Consider the following 21,233-nt stretch of genomic DNA (forward strand, 5'->3'; position numbering starts at 1 on the left):
GCTAGATCCTAAGTCTAGGAAATGCATCTTTCTGGGTTATGGTGAAAGTGGAGAGAGGAGCTATCGTCTCTGGGATACAAAAGCAAAGAAGATCATATGCAGCCATGATGTAGTCTTCAATGAGAAGAAGATGCATAAGGCACCCATGAGGGATGTGGAAATGAGGAGAATCACTTTCCAGGATGTGAATCCACCTGCATATGTTGATAGACAGCAAGCTGTCCATGCACCAAATGTGTAAGAAATGGTACCACCAAGTACTCCCATAGGTATACAATCAAGGGTAGATGATGGATCATCTATTGGTGGAAATGATGAGCCAAATGTGGCTGATATGCAGGTGGGACAGCAAGCTGAAATGCCCTTGAGAAGATCTTTTAGAGTGTCTAGACCGCCTGATAAGTTTATTCCAGGGGTAGACTATGTGATGCTTACTAATTGCGGGGAGCCTTCTTGCTACAAAGAGGCTATGATGCGCGAGGATCAACGCAAGTGGGAGTATGCTATTATGCAATCAGAGAATGCAATCAGAGATGAGTTCACTTATGAAGAATAAGACTTGGGTCTTGGTTTCTTTGCCACATGGAAAGAAAGCATTGCCTTGTAAATGGGTCTACAAAATGAAGGTCACAGGTGATGATGTGCCTAGGTACAAGGCCCGTTTGGTCGCTAAAGGATTCAAGCAAGAGAAGGGTGTGGACTTTGATGAGATATTCTCTCCGGTTATGAAGATGACCACACTTAGATGCATGCTTGGACTAGTGGCAGCAAAGGATATGGAGCTTATACAGATGGATGTCAAGACAACTTTCTTGCATGGGGATTTGCATGAGGAAATTTACATGGTGCAGCCAGAAGGCTTTGAAGAAAAGGGCAAAGAACATTTAGTTTGCAAGCTAAAGAAGAGTCTCTATGGTCTTAAGCAAGCACCTAGAGAATGGTATCAGAAGTTTGATGCTTTCATTCAGTCCTAGGGTTTTAGAAGGAGTGAAATTGATCGCTGCCTTACACTAAAAGGGCTAAGGATAATAGCCTGATAATCCTGGCACTATATGTGGATGATATGCTATTGGCTAGCAAGAATACTTATGAGCTAGATGCATTAAAGGCCAAGTTGCATGAGGCCTTTGATATGAAGGATTTGGGACTTGCATGTCATATTCTTAGTATGCGCATCATGTGTCATCAGAGTGGGAAACTCCTTTGGCTTTCACAGAAGGAGTATGTTACAAAAGTATTGCAACATTTCAATATGGAGGGGGGGAAGGCAATGAGTACTCCATTGCCTCCATATGTGAAACTGAGTCATACAGATAGTCCCAGATCAGAAGAGGAGAGGGCCATGATGGCCAAGGTTCCTTATGCATCAGCGGTTGGGAGTCTTATGTATGCTATGATAGCTACTAGACCAGACATTGCATTTGCAGTGGGAGTTGTTAGCCGGTATATGGCTAATCCGGGAAAGAGGCATTGGGAGGCAGTTAAGTGCATCATGAGGTACATGAAGGGTACCAAGGAGATGTGCATTTGCTTTGGTAGAGGAGACATGCGTGTACTTGGATACACAGATTCAGACTATGCAAGGCATGTGGATAGTAGGAGATTCACTTCTGGTTATGTGTTCACCTTTACAGGTGGTGCAGTGTCGTGGATGTCTCGCGCACAGAAGTGCGTTGCTTTGTCTACCACAGAGGCTGAGTATGTTGTAGCCACAGAGGGTTGCAAGGAAGCTATATGGCTTGATCGACTAGTGGGAGATTTGGGGATTCATACAAGTGTACCGACATTGCATAGTGATTCCATGAGTGCTATTCAGCTAGCACGGAATCCGATCTTTCATGCAAAGACCAAACACATTGAGGTCAGGTACCATTTCATCAGGGAGGTACTTGAGGACAAGCGCATAGGGCTTGTCAAGGTTCATACAGATGATAACCCTGCAGATATGCTGACGAAGAGTCTACCTAGTCAGCGGTTTGAGTATTGTCATGTATTGATGGGCATTGGATAGTATGCTCACTGGTTGTTGTCCTTTAAAGGCACATTGTCCTTGAAGTGGGAGGTTGTGGGGGTTAAAGGTCACTGTGCCTTTACCCCGGTTATGTACAATACTCAAGCACATATATAAATGAATGAAAAAGAAGATTAGGGTGTTCTGCACCGACCAAAAACTTGTGTGGCTCTCTCTCTCTCTCCCTCTCTCTCCCTCTTCCATTCTTGCTTCCGTTGAGAGCACTCTCATGGCAAGGCAATTTTATCAAAGGTGCTGTGGGTTGACAAAAATAGAAGATAACTATGTGAAAAGTGTTATTGCAAGTATGAAACCCCCAACCAGATATATGCATAACGTGAAGGGTTCCTTTACTTCTAATGGAAAACTAAGTGGTCTCAAGTCACATGATTGGCACAAAATGATATAGGTAACATTATTTGCTCTTGAATTAAAACTATTCAAGAACTCTTGTTTCACTTTACTAACACATTATTTCCTCTATATGTAACTATAAATTTTCCAAACTGAGCACATGTATACTTTGCTCCTATCATTTGTGGCATGAAATGTATACTTTGCCCAAAATCTACAAGTGCTTTCATGCACAGTTTGAACTTATATAATATGATGACAAGCCATTGTCATGTTTGTTTTTCATGAAAATTATCATGTTTGGCGACATGTAAATTATCATGTTTGGTGAAATGTAAATTGCCATAGGTTAGCCATGATTAAAATTATAAAGTTCCTCAACTTTGTGCTTAGGTTTTATGCACTGCAACACAAAGTATGGATCATCTTCCTCGTTCTCTCAAGAGGCAGTGACAACTGCAAAGTTATACCCCTCTTTCAAACAGTTAGCGAGGTCATCGAAACCCTCCCCAAACTGTGGTGAGTCATTGTTTGTCACGCCATTTGAACGTAGAGGGAAAACTTGAACTTTTTCCCATGTCTTCACAGTTGCAATGTTCACATAGCTTTTTTGCCATATTAGTTCTTTTGGTAGAATAGCTTGTTTGGTAGAACAACTCTTTTTTTCTTTGTAGAACATCTTTTTTTTCTTTCTATCTAGTAGATAACAATCTTTTCACCGACAGGCATAAAGCCTATTAGGTAGGCATAAAGCCCATCTGGCAGGCATTAAGCCCGTCTGGCAAGCAAAAAGCCCTTTCAGTATGCAAAGTACTTTTTGACGGAGTAGATTTTTTGGCAGTATATATTTTTGCAAAATATATTATTTGGCAGAACAGCTTTCTTGGCAATTGGTAGAACATCTTTCTTTGGCAATTGGCAGTAACCTTCAACATTTAGAAGCCCCATCTATAGAACATCATTCCATGTAAATAAATCCAAAGCAAACTCTTCATGGGATTTGATGTTGCAGAAAGATATGTCGGGAGGATGATGTCGACTAAAACAAGGAAAGATCTAGTGTTTTAATAGAATGTTAAACCAAAATTACTCCCCACCTATTGATAATAAGTGAATAAAACTTGATTTGTATGATAAGTGTCAAAATTTAAAACTAATGCCAATAGTAAATGCATAAACCACTTCTACAAAATAGATACAAAAGTTAGTAAAAAATAAGGTGGATCACAACAACATGACTAGGGATTATTCATGCTAAAGAATTATCCAATGGATGTGAATTAATTGTTTGGCACTAGCTCAACCAAAGGCTAGTTGGGAAATCAAAGTGTGTGTTTAGATTAAAAAGTGCCATTAATAATTGCGCCATACAATTAATTCCATCAATTGGATAAAAAGTTAAAAAGTAAAACATGTAAGGAAAAAATATTTGAGACATCTAAGTTGAAAAATGCAACTAGAGTTTGTAAAATTTTTTATCAAATTAAGAAATTTTAATAACATTGAGTTTGACAAACATAATATTGAAAAAAGATGTCGAATCCTGAGGCAGTCCAAGTTACTAGGTGTTAGAACATCATAGTTACGTTTGGATAGATAGGTAATGCATGTTTTCCCCGGCTTGTTATCACTTTACCTAGGAATATAGACAACCATATGGATTCTTAGATAATTCAAAAAAAACAATTTAGCCACAAGTGAAGTTTAAGTCACAAGTGGAGTAAGGAGTGAATGAGTGCATGGGTTAAGAAGGGATTAGAGGAGGTATGGGACGATTAGTAGGCTTGGTATGTGGGGTGGTTAAAAAGAAAGTGTAAAGGGAAGATTTCAAGGGGGTACATAAAAGAATAATTCATAGTTAGGGAAGTATTCATGTGTGTGTGTGTGTGTGTGTGTTCGTGTGTAAAGAAATAAGTGTCTGTGTGTGTGAGATACATTTACTATTCATTTTTTTTTTTGTGTGTGTGTGTGTGTGTAGTATAGCACACTTACTACTATGAGGTGTCTAAGACCATGACACAGGTGGTGATGCAATACGAGGCGTCCTCTTAAGGAGCTGTCAAAGATTTAGGAAGTCTCGATGATGTAGGGCTCATTGGCTTTGAGTAAGAAAATGTGCCTATGGTCTAGGACACCCTCTCTCCTAGTCTATAAATGAAAGGCTTCTCTCTCACAATGAATAGAATACACATTTTGGTCTTCACTGGTGTTCTCAACTCTTGTCATGATGCATCTCTTCTCTCCCACAACTTCCCAACACTAGTGTGGATTCCAAATTTTCAATACATTTTGGTTTTCAACAAATCAAGAAAAAGTTATGGAGCGTGCCCTAGAATGGGTGTGCATAATTTTAGCACAATGTTGGAGTCCCTTAAGATTCTCAATTAGTTTTGCCGTTGGGCTAAGGAGAAGCTGACATAGTGTACTTTTGAATGATTACTTGGTTGCATATAGAACAAAATTTTGATTTTTTTGAATAAATTGTTATAGCCTAGCTCCACATGCAACATAGTACTTGTAATGCTTTAACAGTCTTGTTTTGAATATTTATTCCATGTTTTTTTGGTTTCATGTTCAAGATTAGAATGTGTACTATAACATGAAGGAAAAGTTTATCGAATTTCATGAGAATTTCATTGAGCAATCGGGTTAGGCAAGATACCTATGTAAAAAAATGCCCTAAACCTCACCAAAAATGGCTACACCCAAGCAAACATTGACCCAAGAACACTGTATGTGACATATAGGAGCCCTTCGTGCTCAGAAGAGACTACCAAGGACTGGCTCGAATCCAAGGAAGCCGAGGAAGGCTCTCCTCGGCTAATGAGCTACGGAGAACCAGTGATCTTATTGTTGTGTTAGAGGGGGTCCCCCACATCATGGTGTTGGAAGAAAACTACTGAACATCGAAAAAGAGATGTACTGTGTTGGGTTCCTGTTGAGATATTATACCTCCAGATAGTATATATATATATGTGTGTGTGTGTGTGTGTGTGTGTATGTATTTATTTATTTATTTGGGGGGGAAGGGGGGGGATTATATTACAATATAGATCGGATTATTGATCCTTTGAGTTGGTGCCTCACACTTGTGATAAAGGAATGCAGGTGATCTTATTTTCTAGAGAATAAATTCTAATATTATGAGAGTATCCTTGATGAGTACTATGAATGCATTATTTATTTTTTCCTTGCAAGATTAAAATAATTTTCTACACTATTAATCCTTTAATTTGCTGCTAATAACTTTTTAATGAACTTTAACATAGATTACTAGTTTTTAATGATTTGGTTTTTCATAACATTAAGAGAAATATCTTACATTAGTTATACCCTTAATCTAGTTAGAATAGCATGGTGGAAAGTATATAGGTGATAGGAACAAGATAAGGGGTAATACGAAATGAAAAATGATGGACCCATACTATGACTAGTACATTAGTGATTTTTGTTAAGAACATAGTGTGATATTTTGGACAAACCTATTCAACTATGAATTTTAACCCTGGTAAATTTTTAAGAGTAGTACTATACCAATATTATTCCTTTGTCATCATGCACGAATGATAGATTTGTGTTTTTACTAGTAGGACGACATGGATAAAAACTAATCACCAACACTGAAGCCTATCTTCCCACCATGGACTGACACTTTGTTGTTTGTGGTGGATGGTTGCAGGTGAGTTGGTGTATTTTTCTACCATATTTGCATGAAGTTGATCCTTGATGTACTACACTATGGAACATTGATTCCTTCACTTGGGAATGGCTATGAAGATTTCCTTGCTGAAAATATTATGCTGACCTAGGATAATATGGAGAATGATAGATTTTTGACCCAATGTGTGACATATGGATATGCTTGAACTTTACCCCCCTTAAGTTTTTGGTAGAATGTTACTAAATTGGAAGAAGTGAAGGTGACTTAACCTTTGGTGCTACGAACTAGAATTTCATATGCTTTACTAGGCACTCTATTTTACAAACTAACAATAGAAAAAGCTAGATTTGCACCCTCTAATAGGATATCCACAGGTATGGTAAATAGTTGTTCTAAAGAAAGGGCCAAGAAGCTAAGGGTATTATTTTAGAGACAGAAGAGAGAGAGAGAGAGAGAGAGAGAGAGAGTGAGAAGGGGGGGGGGCGTGGATATAGAGCTTGTGAAATTTAATCTATTAAGTTTACTACTAGAATTACTAGACTTTCCCTTTAGTTTGATGGTCACTTATAATGTAATACTATTTTATATTCATCTCAAGACTTACTCATTTAAGGATCATCTATACATTGTGTGGAAATCGAAAAATACATCTTTCTCTAAATCCAAGTAGAGGGGTCTCCTCAGTAGTAAAATAATAGTGAACTCATATAAGCTCTTATCCTCTATTGAATTACAAACCTTGGTGGGTTCCATTTCTTTACTCTTGAGCTTCTAAGGCTTGGGAATAAATATCTTCACGATTGATTCTATGATGCCCAAGAAAAGTAGATTCAATGGAAATTATCCTCTCTAGAAGTTCAAGGCTATCACAATGTTGGCCCTTATAGGGCTATGGTAAGTGTAAGATAATGGTAGAAGGGAACATATTATATATGATGGGAAAATAAAGGTGGCCCTTTGGTTTCCACATGTCAAAAACTGCATGTACTTTATGAACAGTGACAAAGAAATAAGCAAATCTATACCATTTGACTCATTATATTACCGTATGGATCCAAAGGTTTAAATGTTTAAAACGTGTGGTTCCATGAGAGGTTCAATTTTTGAATTTCCTCATCACTATGTTGCCGATGTAGAGGTAAGGCCAAAATTCTAGTGGTTTTATGTAGTTAATATAGAATCAGTAAAAAGCACAAGATTCATCAAAATACATAACTAATGGAAAACATAATAAATGTTGGCTTTAGCCTAATGGTTGGGCCATTTTGTCTTAATGCTAAGGCCATGGGTTCAATATGAGGTTTCAATCTTCAAGGTTTCTAGAGTACTTTTATCAAGAGTTTACTATTTCTAGCTATTACGTTTGGGCGTATCAGATGACTAGGATCTATTGGTAGATAAAAATCCTCTCAAAAGTGTGAGGAGAGCTATGTTTGCCATCTCTTGGGAGGCCTAAACAAGGAGAATCTGAATGGAGAAGATATGAGGGTTTGCCTTCTCATGGGAGCAATGTTCGGAGAGAAGTTTTACATTTGTAAATGGGGAAAATTTCAACTTTTCCACCTCACAGGTTTAATTCCCCATAACTTTTCAGGGCTTACGGCGGCTGAAATACAAGTAGCTGAATATGATAAAATATGTGTATTGTACGAATAAGGAAAGCTTTTTGTGTTATGTGGGGAAAGCCTCTAGTTTTCCACTCGAGAGGGTTTCCACGAAATATATGAAAAGATCTATGAATGAAAAAGTGGATGTCTCATGTAAATTTGGAAACTTGAAGTGTCGTTAAACATAGGTTATGGGTTTTTGGTGAAAGTCCCTTGGGACTCGGGAGTGGGTAAAAGAATATGAGATAGGAAGTTAGGAACCCATGAGTTGCAAGTGTGTGTGGGAGGGGGTGAGAGGCAGGTTTGTGCAAGGTGCAAGACTTTGGAGAGTGCTAAATTCCACCACTTTTCAAGGGGAAAACTACAAGACAAGTGGCACCACATTTAATGAAGGGCCCACTTGAACTAAAAGCATTGAAGGTGGTGCTCCACTCAATGGAGAAAAGCCGCCGTTTTTGGGGAAAGCCCATGATTTTGAAGAAATCTTGTCTTTCTAGAGAAAAGCGCCTATTTCGAGGAAAAAAGCAAGCCCAGCTTTAAGAAAGCACATGCTTGGCTGACCTAGTCTATAAATTGAGGGCCTCTATGCTCCAAGTTGTATTCAGAATTGTACCCAGACTACTCTACTCCCACAAGAGCCGCCTTGTACAAAGAGACTTCTATTGTAATAAAGACCTTCAAGGAGGGGGGGTGTCAGCCCTTATTTTTGGCCCCTAGTGCTGTGTTCTTGTTCTCTCTCCCTCCCTCTCCCATCTTCTCTCTCTGCAACGATTCACCTACCAACTTGATCATTGAGTTTTGCTAACTATCTGCAATTTTGTTGTGATTCATCCTTCTTGCTGCGATTGAAGTTTCCACCCAGTTTCAGGCTTGTTTCCAAGTGCAAATTGACTCTAGCAGCTGTATTTCGTTCTGGGAGATGAGTTAGGAGTGGATAAGTTTCACAATTGCATAGGGCGGTCTGCTACCGCCATTTCAATTTTTCAGGAGATGAGTTAGATGTGGTTTAAGTTTTCACAATCCCATACGACGGTTTGCTACCACCATTTCAACCATTAAAGCCAAATTACTTCTAGCGTAATGAAATTCAAACTCCACATTGGATCTACAATATAAAAGACAAGAAACACAAGAAAGTAAAGCGGTGGAAAATGGGTTGAGCCAATATCATTCGACCACCTTGGAGAGCAATAATGCCCTTCATTCTATGCTTCCACTTTAGAAGGCCTAGATTGCTTATTCATTAGTCTTTTTAATGAGATAATGACTTGTAATGCTTAATTGTTCCTTTCTATCTTCTCTTAATCTATGAATTGCTTTGATGAGTTCTATTTCTACATATCATTTCTTTCTGAAGACTCCATGCTTGTGATTGATCTTATTGCATCTAATAATTATTGATAGCCTTATTACCAGACATTGGGGCATCATCCGTGCCATAGCTCATATGGTGTGCTCAAGCTTAGAGATTGCATAGGTACTCGGTTGAGACACACACTGCGATTTAGGCCGCCTCTGCCCATTGGAAACGGCGAATTGCTTTGTGATGAATCATGCAACAAGACATCTCCATCATGACACGGTTCTTTTCTTCAAAGACATACTCACCTGCGTTATCTGAATGGAGTCATTTGATTCTTTTTCCGGTTTGGTTTTCAGCCAAAGCCTTGAAATGCAATTTGCCAAAGACCTCATTTTTTGCACTGAAGAAAATAGACAAACGTGAAGCGTGAATAGTCATCAATAAAAGTTGCATAATACCTTGATCTGCCAGCCAATTGAAGGTGTTTAAAGTGGGTTGCACACGTCCATGTGGATCAATTCGAGCAAGCCAGGCACGCAATTTCCGTTAGGTACTGGATGGCCATTTTCAGCATGATTGATTACGATTTGTACTCAAACTGACCTTAGGTCTCCAGAAATTGTCAACTCAACAAAGACATATAAAGAACTATTGAACTTTATCGGTCCAATTATCAATACCTGCTTAAATGATGGGCCAATTGCAGCACCATGTGCCCCTCTAATGGGCCATGTATAGGCTGCTATCCCGCCGGGCTTACATGTGGCCCTCAACCCGTGGGCGCCACATAAAGAACAGATTTTCCCTAAAGAGTGGATCTAAATCAATCATATCTTGAACTGTTGCCCATGAGGTAGCCTCTCTCAGTCCTCCTACAAGTCATCTTCGTGCTATCCTCATTTGAGGGCTTACATGTGGAGAGTTGACACCATGTTTGGCCCAAAGGATGGCTGAACCCATGGTCATCACAATATGTCCTAGACAGCCTGGGTGCCCGATTGGGACATCCGTAAAGGATGAAAGAAAGAATGACTAAATGAAAGAATTATCTAAAACATGAAAACCTAAAGGAAACACTTACACTTATGTACCGGTTCCTACAATGATGCAAATTAAATTCCTTACTTAGAAAGCACATGCATACTCAATTTAACTCTTTTTTAATTTCCTTACTTAGAAAGATTAACTTCAACTTAGTTGGTCATACTCCAAGTAAAAACAAATAATGCCCCAACTACCACAGCACAGAAAACAAGATTAATCTTCCTTTAGCTTGACTGTATGTTTTAACGGTCTAATCCAGCATGTCAAAGAACCGAATTAAAGGGCATTTAAAGGGAACTGGACCATGGCTTAACATGTAGATATCACTCCTCTTGCACTTTTCAAAGTGCCTGCTGTAGCTTGCAATAAAAAGTACAACACGTTTACTCTGGCAGCAAGAATTTATCTAGCTTTTAAAGGACAAACACCCAATATTTATGTTCCTTAATTACCTCTGGCAGCATCATGATTGCTTGCTGTGCACTAGCTGGATCCAGGGGCAGTATGTTGTATGCAACCTATATTTCCTTTTTCGCAGCCACATCCTTGCCCTTTTCCATAATCTGTCCTTAGAGTATGTATGCCAAAAGTATCAGGAACAATTGGACTGTTAGGACTCATTAATTTTGTACAACTGTTTAGAGGGCAGTTCTGATAGAACTGTAGGCTTGCAGCTCACCTCAGGGGCTAGGGCTTCTGTCTGAGATTCTGTCCGATTCACTGCACGCAAAACATCAAAAAGGACAGATGCTGTCTGATATGTCCTGGCCAATTGCGCACTGCATTTGACGTGGTTCTTTGTTTAGAAAGAGCACAAAATTTGTTACAAAATAACCATTCACATCTGTATCCTATTACTAGATCCTCCTAAATATGGTCAGAGCATTGATGTTTGTTTATGTAGGCTAAGCCAGAGGGTGGAGAAGGGGGATAGGAAGACATCAATATTGGTTCGTACCGATCCGTATTATTGTCATTGGCAGTATTTTCTAGTGACTTGACATATTTCTCATAAAATTCATGATAAAAATTCTGCATTTCCCGTGCATCACTCTTAGCTGTCCTTTGTTGATGGGTAGGCGGTTCATCCTGCCAAAAAGTAGACAATTTGAGTACAAGTCAGTGGCGATGGCTGATACCTCTTGGCACATCGCTACCAGTGAGATCAATGAGCAGAAGAGAAGAGCACTCAAAACGGAAATAAGCATAAATAGCACGCCCGTCTTTAGAACACCGAAAGTTTTTCTGCATTGTGACTCTCCCCTTCCGCACAAGTTGAAATGTAAAGGAAGTAGACAAGATTCCAGGCGTACCCGTTCCAGTTTGAGAAGTAAAGCTGTCTTGAATTGCCTGACCCCTCTTCCCGTGGACGTAGGATCTAGTTCGTGAGCTTTATGAAATGCATAAAAGCGGCCTGTAAAATCCCCCCAACCAATCAACATTTCGAGCCACACTTGCTTGTATCAATTATCTATACACATGCACTACCTAGTCGATATTATTGTCTCCATACGGACAGTAACAACAATAACCAAAAAGAAACCTCTACCTATGCGTATGCACTACTAGTCAATTTTATTCGCTCCATAAGGACAATAACAACAATAGTGTTACATCTAAATTGAAAAAGGAAAATAAATGTCTTACAAAGATATGCAACATGGGGAGCTCTCTGTTCAATCTCGTTGGCGACCCGTAAAATAGGTGCAATGACAGCAAGAGATGACGGTACAACTTCAGGATCCATGACATCCGACACAGCACCAGCAGTGAATGTCCTGGCCAGCCGCGTTTGTGGACCACTTTCAAAGCCTTGCGAAGACTCCATCTTTGCAATGTCCTTCGAATCAGCAAGGCTGAAGCTCTCTGAATTAACTAGCCTGGAAAATACTTCAAAACATGAACGCCCAGTTCATACTACCGAATCCCAAGGAAAAGATAATTTCAAACCAATCAAAGAGCTGCAGGAAACCTCCTATCGAGGTCGAAGGACTAGCACCTGTGGTATACAGCGCTGGAGAAGGGGTCGCACAGTGAGCTTGTTCTGAATAATCCAAATCAATCGCAAAGAGCAAGAAGAGAACAGTTGGCTTATGAACTCCAGCGGACCAGAGCGAGTGTGCGCAAACGAAGAATTCAAGCAGTAGATCGTGTGCGGATCGGTTGACGCACGACATTTCAAGCGAGCTTCAGACTGCCGGTCTAAAAGTATTGCAGGCGATCGAGTTGAAAGGCAAAACGATGGCAACAAGGCCCAATCGGAAGGAGATTGAAACATACCGGAAGCTCAGCACGGAAGTTGGAATGGACGTGCCGTCAAATCACGAGGTGCGTCTGGAGGAGCGACCCAGCTGAAAAACCGAATCCGACGCGCCCTCTACTACAGAGAAGAGAAGCTAGAGAGTAAGGAATGGATATTGGGCGGAGAGGTACGAAGGGCTCCGGAGGGTTGGACTGTGCAGAGCAACAAGGGTCTGCAGAGGCAGCTTGAGGCTGTGGGCGTGGGCGTGTGTGTATAAACAGAAGAGAGAGATGGTAAAGGAGGCGAAAAGCTGCAGACTTTTGGTAAAGCGCGTATTTATGACGCTACACGTTGGCCTGAGAGAGAATCTGAGAGAAAGGGAGAGATGGATTGAGTTGTGGGATCTTTTGCGATCGGGATTTGGATCCTGTTCACCGCTCTCATGATTCATCTGCTATCTCCAAATTTGTTTGATTGCTCTCTTTTTCGAAGTTGTGATGCTCTCCATAGGTTTAAATGGCACAATCGTCATGATGACTCGTCTTTTTCTCATCAGGCATGGTGGTTAGATCAGCGGGTTGAATTATATTGTTCACTCTCATCATTTACCTTTGATTTTCAACTTCACCAAAATGCTGGCCTTTACCCTTTTAAGTTGAACATTTCATTTTTCGGTGATCTTCTCTTTGATTTAGCAGTTGCAAATGCTTGGCGGTCGGCTCAGCATCTTTCTTCCCCTTCCACAAGATGGGAACTTAAGTGCTTTTAGCCAATGTTACTATTGTGTGCAAAACGTTTGGGCACCACCGTGCTAACTCTCGTCCGATATTTCAGGCAAGGTATTCTACGATCCATGGTAGTTTACTAGAAGCAATTCAAATCTCACCTCATGATGACGTTACACATTGGCGATCATGATGCGCATTCTTATCATCATGCAAGGAATTCACGATCTGGCGATTGCTTGCTTTTCGGCAAAATATTTTGGGGCACGCTCATGTCGTCCGCTCCTTGTTGTCATTGCGGAGGCACTTCACATAGAGGTTTGCACGCAGTTGCACTCACTTCGCACGAGATTCGGGAGGAGATTGTTGCGGTAAGGGGGCACATCTGGGGATTTCAAGATGAACTCCATCTGATGCGATCCGATCCCCAGCACCCTGCTTACGGTAGAGCAAGTGCGGAAATCCCAGTGAAGAACCTCATCCGGTGGTCGTGGTAGCGAATTTTGCGGTTGTTATCTTCCAAGTAGGCATGCATGCGCACACGCTCGCAAGGACCTCCTGATCCATTGACATCAACGACGCGACAGCGGTGGCATACCAGTGATCTTGAGCATGGAGACATCATTACGCAAGGAGCTCCGGGAGAGGTCGATTGGCGTCAGAGTCCACCTGCTCAGTCAGTTTCACTACCAAGGCTGCAGGGTCGGGATGATGCACGGCGGGTGCTGAGTGCATCTTCGTCTCCAACTGCGGTTTCGGCGACTTCTCGCAATCTCTTCGGTCAAGGAAGGCCGTTTGAAGGAGCACCAAACGTTGGAGGCACTGTGATGGCGACGACGGCGGGCTAAGTCAGGTATGCCAAGTTTGTGGGGTAAAAGTTGGACAACCCCAATGCACATGTCTAGCAGTTTGAGAAGGTGTATGGGATCAACAATCCGGGACCTGTGGCACCGCTCCGATAGGAGGCGGTTTTTGAGTCAACTTTAGCAGGCAAGGCAGCACAATGGTTGGCAAAGTATGTAGTGGACCATTTTGCCACATATGATGATGCTCGCGACCGATTCTTGAGACGATTTCGTCGAGAAAAAACGATTCCGCAAACTGTCACTGCTTGGATCAGGGAGATTAGGATGTGGCAGGATATGCGTCCAAATTCAACTTACTCATGCAACGTGTGCCTGCGAATGAACGGCCTGCTGCTCAGGAGGTACTGAGTAATGACTACTTCATTTCGGGTTTGTCATGGGATTTGTGGATGGCGTTGGCCACACTGGATCAAAAACAGACAACGCTCAAGGCGGTCATGGCGCAAGTCGTGCGAGTGGGGGATTCGTTGCACAGGAGGACATCCAAGAACCGCAAATCCATGAAGAGTAAAGCCAAGAAGAAGATGCCAAAATCTAAGAAGTCGGATGATAGTGATGATAACATGGATGTGACCAGCTCCAAAGAAAGCTCTGAAGGTACTAGTTCAGAGGAATCTGACTCGGAAGCGGAAACAAAGACCCATAGAGCCTCTAAAGGGGGGCAAGGGAACTCCAGGGGCTTCCGGAGAAGGATCAGTACCTAAAGGATTGAAGGGTATCTGGTGCACTAACTGCCGCAATTCTAGTCACTCCGCAGTCGAGTGTGCTCTTAATGCAAATTGGTGCACGATTTGCTTGACTAATACACACAACATAGTGGGATCCTACTATAATGGGCACGGCCAGAGAGCAGTCAGTTAGCAACAAGATGCAGCTACGTCTTTTGTGCAAGAAGAGCTTAGCAGCAAGCGTTTCAGCCACAGCAGCAATCGTTTCAACTGTAGTAAAAGAAGTTCTAACAAGGCGGAGGTGGCGGTGGCTGCGGACGCGGATGCGAAGGCAGGGGTCGTGGTCAAAATCGATCAAAAACCTGTATGTTTTGCTTGGGCGAAGGTCATTGGCGGAACGAATGCCTGGAGGCTCAGGAAACATGCGGAATGGCAAAAGATGTCTGGGAAAATGCCCAGCACTTCGATGGTACATATTGTTGATGATGATCTGTTGGTGTGCCTAGAGATTAGTATAATCACCCGTGCTAGTACCAAGCTACGAGGATCGACTCCCAAGAATGATGACAAGCTGCCGACGCCAAGTCTGTGAGTTGATGACGAAGGAGCCACCATTGATGGAACTGGCAGATGCCACAACGACGCCCAGTGAAGCACGGAAGGTGCAGTTTGCGGAGCCAGTTGTCCAATTAGAGGCAGAGACTCAAGCCAAGTTTAAGCTACACTTACCAGGGAATGGTTCAAAGGTGGTCGAAGCAATTCCGTTGTTGGTCGCAAACCAAGCCAAGAGGCAGGCAAACTCTCTGCAAAGGAAGCCAGGGTTGGAGTGCATTCTGAGCCCGGGACACTGGATGGATCCTGACTTGCATGTCAGATGAGGTCTATCAATGAGACCGTTGATGGTAGAAAGGTGATCTATGTGAGTCTAGCCTATGGGCTAGTCAAGGTAGGTAAGATGGTAGCACAACGAGGCACATTGTCTTGATTGTGTGGGAGTCCCTTGCTCTCGCTGGGTTTGGGGGTATATGAAATATTCCCTGAATATTCCATGGACGACTAGTCGGCTCCACCGACTAGGTTGACTGGTCGGCTCCACTGACTATGTTGATCCGACTACCACCCTCATAGCTATAAAGAGGCGAGCTTCCGAGTCCATTGTATCAAATCAGATCTTCCAGCCATTAGGGGACAAAGGGCCCCCAATTAGTGTTTCCTAATTTCAAGGGATTAGTGAGGTATTTGAGGTGTACCAATGGGAGTGCTCCTTTTTGTGGGGCAATGCCATGTTGAGGTAGAGGGTGGGCAGACCTGCAAACAGCCCCTATTGGCTACTCCTCTTACACCGGGGACCACTCAAACCATCCCCCCCCCCCCTCAACCCATGCTTGACCCTTCTCCCATATGCACCTCCCCCAAACAAACCTACAAGTTATTCAAGAGGCGGTGGGCCCTTCTAGGCGAAATTCCCCCCCCCCCCCCCCCCTTCAGCTTGTAACTTACGAGTAGAAGGGTTATAGCATCTATACCCTTTCTGCTGCAGAGAATAACCAATAAAGATGCATTTCTCAGCTTTTGGATCCAACTTGGACCTCAACTCATTTGGCACATGAAGATAGGCAATGCAACAAAAAATTTTCAAATGAGAAATATCTGGTTTCCTATCAGTATACATATCCTCTAGCGTCATGCCATGTATTGCTGCAGTGGGAGTCCTGTTCATTATGTAAACTGCTGTAGCAACTTCTTCAGCCCAATAATAATCTGGCAAGTCTTTTTCATTTAGCATGGCCCGAGATACCTCTCCAATATGCCTATTTTTCCTTTCTACAAGTCCATTTTGCTGTGGGGTATGACTGCATGAATATTGCTTCTTTATGCCATGCTCTTGCAGGAACCTTGCAAACTCATTTGAGAGGTACTCTCCCCCTCCATCTGACCTTAGGCATTTTATTTGCAGGCCTGTTTCTTTTTCAACCATAGCTTTAAAAGCTTTGAAGTGCCCAAACACTTCACTTTTCTTTTTCATAAAATACACCCAAACTTTTTTGCTATAGTCATCAATAAAAATGACAAAATAATGAGAGCCTCCAATAGATGCAGCTTTAGTAGTCCACACATCAGAGTGGATTAATTCCAATGGCTTCTTACTCTCTTGAACATGCCTAGGAAATGGTTTCCTTGCCTGTTTCCCAAATTGACAGGCTTCACATACCTTATGCATTTCTGTAACCTTGAATTTAGGCAATCCTGCAACAATATTTTGGGCCTGCATTGATTTAAGTCGCTGTACATTAACATGACCAATGCGTTTATGCTAGATATCAATATCTGCAACTACACCGGTCCCATGTGCAAACATTGCTGCACTCAATTCAGGCATGTCCGCATCCAACGTAAACATCCTGCCCTTCTTCTTTCCTTTTGCTATCAAGCGACCGTTATTTTTCATATCCTCAACAAAGCATCCATGAGGATTAAATCTGACCTGCAAGCCCTGCTCAACCATTTGACCATCAGAAACCAGGTTGTTGGTCATGTTCGGGACATGAAATACATCAAACAGGTATTTCTTTTTCCCATCCTACATAGACAAAGGAATTTTACCAATCTGCACAATAGGATGTGCAATATCATCACCAGTCTCCACAAATTCTCTTTGTGGAGTGAGGTAGCAACCCTCCAATGTTCCTCTATTTTCTACAAGCATTTCTAGACTATTTTTGACGTTTGATGCTACACTAAATGCTAAGGTGATGCTTGAGGAGTTAAAACATAGTTCAAAGATTCAAAGATTGCTTTTTTAGTTGTAAGAATGCTCTTTGAATTTCAGTTGAGTGCATTTTTTCATCTTTTATATTGAGGATTGAGTTTATGGTACTTTGAAGTGGATTTCAAGTGAGACTATCTTGTTGACTAGTTGACTAGTTGACTAGTGTGGATTGACCATGACAAGAGCTTACATGAAGGAAGAATATATCATGACTTGCATGATGATTTCCAATGGATATGATTGGAACAAAGGTTTCAAATACAACCATTATGATTCTTATTTTAAAGTTGCCTTAGTTATGGTTTCAGTATCTTTCATGATGTATGAAATGTACTTGCATTTGGTTGACTATACCTTGCCATACAATCATGACCACCTCTTGTACAAGAGTAGACACTACCCTTGCATGACAAGTGGTAAGACCCTCTTCATTCCATATGATTCACAAAATGTTTTTAAAGCTTGGACACTCAAAGAAGGTGAAGGACTACAAGGATCTTGTATTGTAGAATATGGACAAGATACATTAAAGAGTGTGGAGAAGGACAAAGAGCAAAGGAGTTATAAGATTGGCTACACCAAGAACCTCTCCAATGACAATGAACCTCACACCATGGTAGCTTGGAAGAGAAGGAGGAAAAGGACAAGATATGCCATCAAAAGGGGGTATTTCCCCACATCTTCAAATTAGGAATATTTTATGTGTGTGTGGTCAATAATGGTTCTCTACCTTGGGATGTCCCCCTCAAATGATTGTTAGTCTTATGTGTTACCTTGTTGGATCTAAGGGTATTCCCATGCATAGTCATTGTCTTTCTCCCAATTGTAAACCAACAAACCAAAGTCAGAGTGAGATCATGTTGGGATGAGGATCCCCAAATGAGTCTACTACTGATACAACTAGAGTGAGTACTAGGTTGTGGATCATGTGTGTTGCCACTAGAGGTGGGCAAGCCATGAAGTTTCCCATGGACTACTGCTAGGGTTGAGGTCATTAATTTGTGGGGGGAATGAAGGACAAATTGATGTAATGGGATCTAGAGTCCTAAGGTCTAAGGTTGTGAGTGTGTGAACACATGGTGTGCCCGGATAGGTGTCAGTAGGTGTGATTAATGATGTGTCAGTCAGTAGGTGTGTGATTGAGAGAATCATGGAATGATTGAGAGATTTGTGGATCTAGATGCTCTACTGAGTTCACATGTGATGTCACTACTAGATGTAACTGGAGCTTATATATTGGGCCTGTCTCTCTTGAATAAAATCTCTCTCTTTTGCCTCACTTGCTCAATCCTTCTTGTAACTCCAATGGTTTGGATCTTCGGAGGCGTATGCAATTTGCATTGATCGTTGTGATGCAAATGCCATGACGAATGAGAGAGCGAGAGAAGATCTAACAACCATGCAAAAATCGAGTGAGCGACATGTTATTGAAACATTTAATTATAACATGCTCATGCAAATTACACCATCTAAGAATTTATCCAACTAACAAGATTGTGGATTGACCATGATCGATTAGATTGTACAAATAGAAAGGGAAAACTCAGGCAAATTGTTACATTTGTTTTAAAGATACATGTGGTCCTAATTTTTTAATCCACGTGTACAATTTAAGGAAATTACAACTTTGGCAATCAAAGCACGATCATATGGGTCAAGATAAAAAATGATGTAACTTATATTCAACAACAGGTCTTCATTTCCTCAATGGGTCGCACTACCACATCCTTTTTTACATTGAAACTATGCATTTTTGTTAAATTGCTCCCATGGAAGGTCAATCCTTTGGATCAGTTCTGCACAATCAACCAAGATCTTGATTGCAATGTCTCCCTCCATGGAGTTATCACTAAGAGCATCTATAGCATCTATGAGAAAGTTGGCAATTTTCCTAAATAGCCAACCAATGGCAAAACAATCTGACTCCGGTACCCATCCACCCTTAGGATTTGCCCGTGTAGTTGTAATGGCATATAATTACAGTGCTAACCATGGAAATGCCTTTGGAGGAGCATAATTTGGGTCTTGCGGATATTGACTTCTAGTCCAGTGGAGGCTTCTTCCCCAATCAATAATCCCAACTCGGATAGACTTGTCATCTCACGTGAAGTCCAGCATGTAGTTGGCTGCTTGCAAATTGGTGTGCGTATATCTTTGTTCATGAACTACTCTCAAACCACTGGCAATAGCAGCAACAATGGACAATCCATGATGACAGAACAACCTTTCTTGCAACTTGGTGATTGGAGAGTTCCACTCAAAGTGAGGTTCTTCTTTGGGATGTGTGGTCTTAACCCATGGTCTTAACCCATCTCACATATGTCCCACAACGCTGTGGGAGACACATCAGCATATTGTGTACACTTCCACCATTGCAAAACATAGTGACAACCTAGAGCTCTTGGGTGTGTGAGTACCCCAATACTCGACAGACATCTCTATGGACAACTGTCATCGCTAGCTCATTCTTTATTTCCAGATGTGCATGGGCATCATCTCTATTACTCTTCTTGCCAGCATACCATGATGTTGGCCTAAGACCTGGGACACCCACAACCTATATCCTGAATACCTTCCCTTCTCGTCCCTTGCCCACCAATTCGTGCAAGGTCAATGCTTGCAATGGAAAGTGTACTACAATCGTTGAAGGGCACGATTCTTGATGATGATGCATGTATTGTGGTCATACTTGGGGGCTAAATAGGGAATCCTTCTATTTATGGCATGCACAGTGGTCGTACTTGGGTGCTAAATAGGGAGTTCTTCTATTTATGGCATACAGGTGTACACAGATTCCAAGGTGGCCTGACCATTTTTGGAGATGGGTGCATATACCTCTCTCAGTACCTTAGTGGTCTACTTTTTTGAGGTCTCTACTATCTCATACCATTGCTCCCACTCCAATCTACCATCTCCAATCCTATTTCCTTCCATCACGTGCGCTCCACATCCATCAACCGCACTCTGTCAAGGGTATAGAAATCAACATGCTGGCTTAATATGATGAAGTCCCCCCCCCCACCCCACCCCTTGTTCTGAAAATACCCCAAATAGTAAAGAGTGCTCAAGAAAGCAATTTGACCTATTGTGGGCCAGGCTCCAACACTCCAAATCGCATTCTTAAGCACAAATCAGAAATGTCATTGGTAGAGCACAAAATGCACATGTGTTTGGAAATTTCATAGTAAAGTGTGCTCAAGAAAGCGATTTGCATTGTTGGCTAGGCTCCAACACTCCAAATCGCTTTCTTAGACACACATAAAAAATGTCTTTAAACAGGGCACAAAATTCACATGTATTTGTTGTTTGATAGATGATATGTGCTCATGTTGGTCTGTTGGTCGTGTTACCTACTCTGTAAATCTCTTTCTTAGGCACACTTGTACACAAAGTTTTTTTTCTGGATATTCTTTGGAGTCATCTAAGTGTATTTATAAATTGCAACACTGTGAGAAAACCTAGAGACATTACTCTAGTGTGCTCAACAAAGTGATGTGGGAACGTGTAAAAAACATGTGTGCCTCAGGATCTATGGAGCGTTCTAAAGTGGATGGAACCTATGTGGAAACATGATGAAGAGAATGCTCATGACATGTACCTCAAGTCAATTAGGTTCCAAGATAGATTAGCTTGGACTCATAAATAGAATCTTGAGTAAATGTGCATTTCTCTCACTTAACAAATACATGATAGGCCTCTTATATACATAGTGCCCTTTGAATAGTCAACATCTATGGGATCCTCTGATCCACATCTCTCCTTGTGGATATCCTTGATCCACATCTCCACATCATGTAGTCCATATCTTAGCCTTTGGCTACCGCAAGGTGGTCAAATGTGAGTTTACATTCCATCACCTCCCCTGTAAGAAAACAATACAATGTCTGTGCTCAACAGATAACAGGATCTCGTATGCAAGAGAGAAAAGCTGATAGTATGGAGAATAAAAAAATTTGATTACCGTAAAACTGATACAATAGAT

General features: G+C 41.5%; 1 protein-coding gene across 1 annotated transcript; it reads right to left on the reverse strand.

The window, feature by feature from the left end:
- Positions 1-10,498: 10,498 nt before the first annotated feature.
- On the reverse strand, positions 10,499-12,157 carry LOC147893472 (callose synthase 3-like). Its single transcript, XM_087386301.1, has 6 exons — positions 11,991-12,157; positions 11,628-11,860; positions 11,294-11,394; positions 10,939-11,069; positions 10,660-10,759; positions 10,499-10,543 (listed from the first exon to the last, which is right to left on the reverse strand). The coding sequence occupies exons 1-6, from the start codon at positions 12,155-12,157 to the stop codon at positions 10,499-10,501; spliced, it is 777 nt and encodes a 258-aa protein (XP_087242427.1).
- Between the last annotated feature and the right edge of the window lie 9,076 nt (positions 12,158-21,233).

The sequence above is a fragment of the Dipteris shenzhenensis genome, chromosome 15, assembly GCF_047967505.1.
Source record: "Dipteris shenzhenensis isolate YYH24624 ecotype China chromosome 15, Dip_SZ_1.0, whole genome shotgun sequence".
NCBI classification, from domain to species: domain Eukaryota; kingdom Viridiplantae; phylum Streptophyta; class Polypodiopsida; order Gleicheniales; family Dipteridaceae; genus Dipteris; species Dipteris shenzhenensis.

What these genes read in the sequence shown, in the direction of transcription:
- LOC147893472 (XM_087386301.1), bottom strand. Translation starts at nt 12,157, where the DNA reads ATGTCGTGCGTCAACCGATCCGCACACGATCTACTGCTTGAATTCTTC. An exon ending in TACTTCTCAAACTGGAACGG is followed by an intron (nt 11,070 to 11,293) that starts GTACGCCTGGAA and finishes ACTTTTTGGCAG; the next exon opens with GATGAACCGCCTACCCATCA. An exon ending in AATGACAATAATACGGATCG is followed by an intron (nt 10,760 to 10,938) that starts GTACGAACCAAT and finishes CGTCAAATGCAG; the next exon opens with TGCGCAATTGGCCAGGACAT.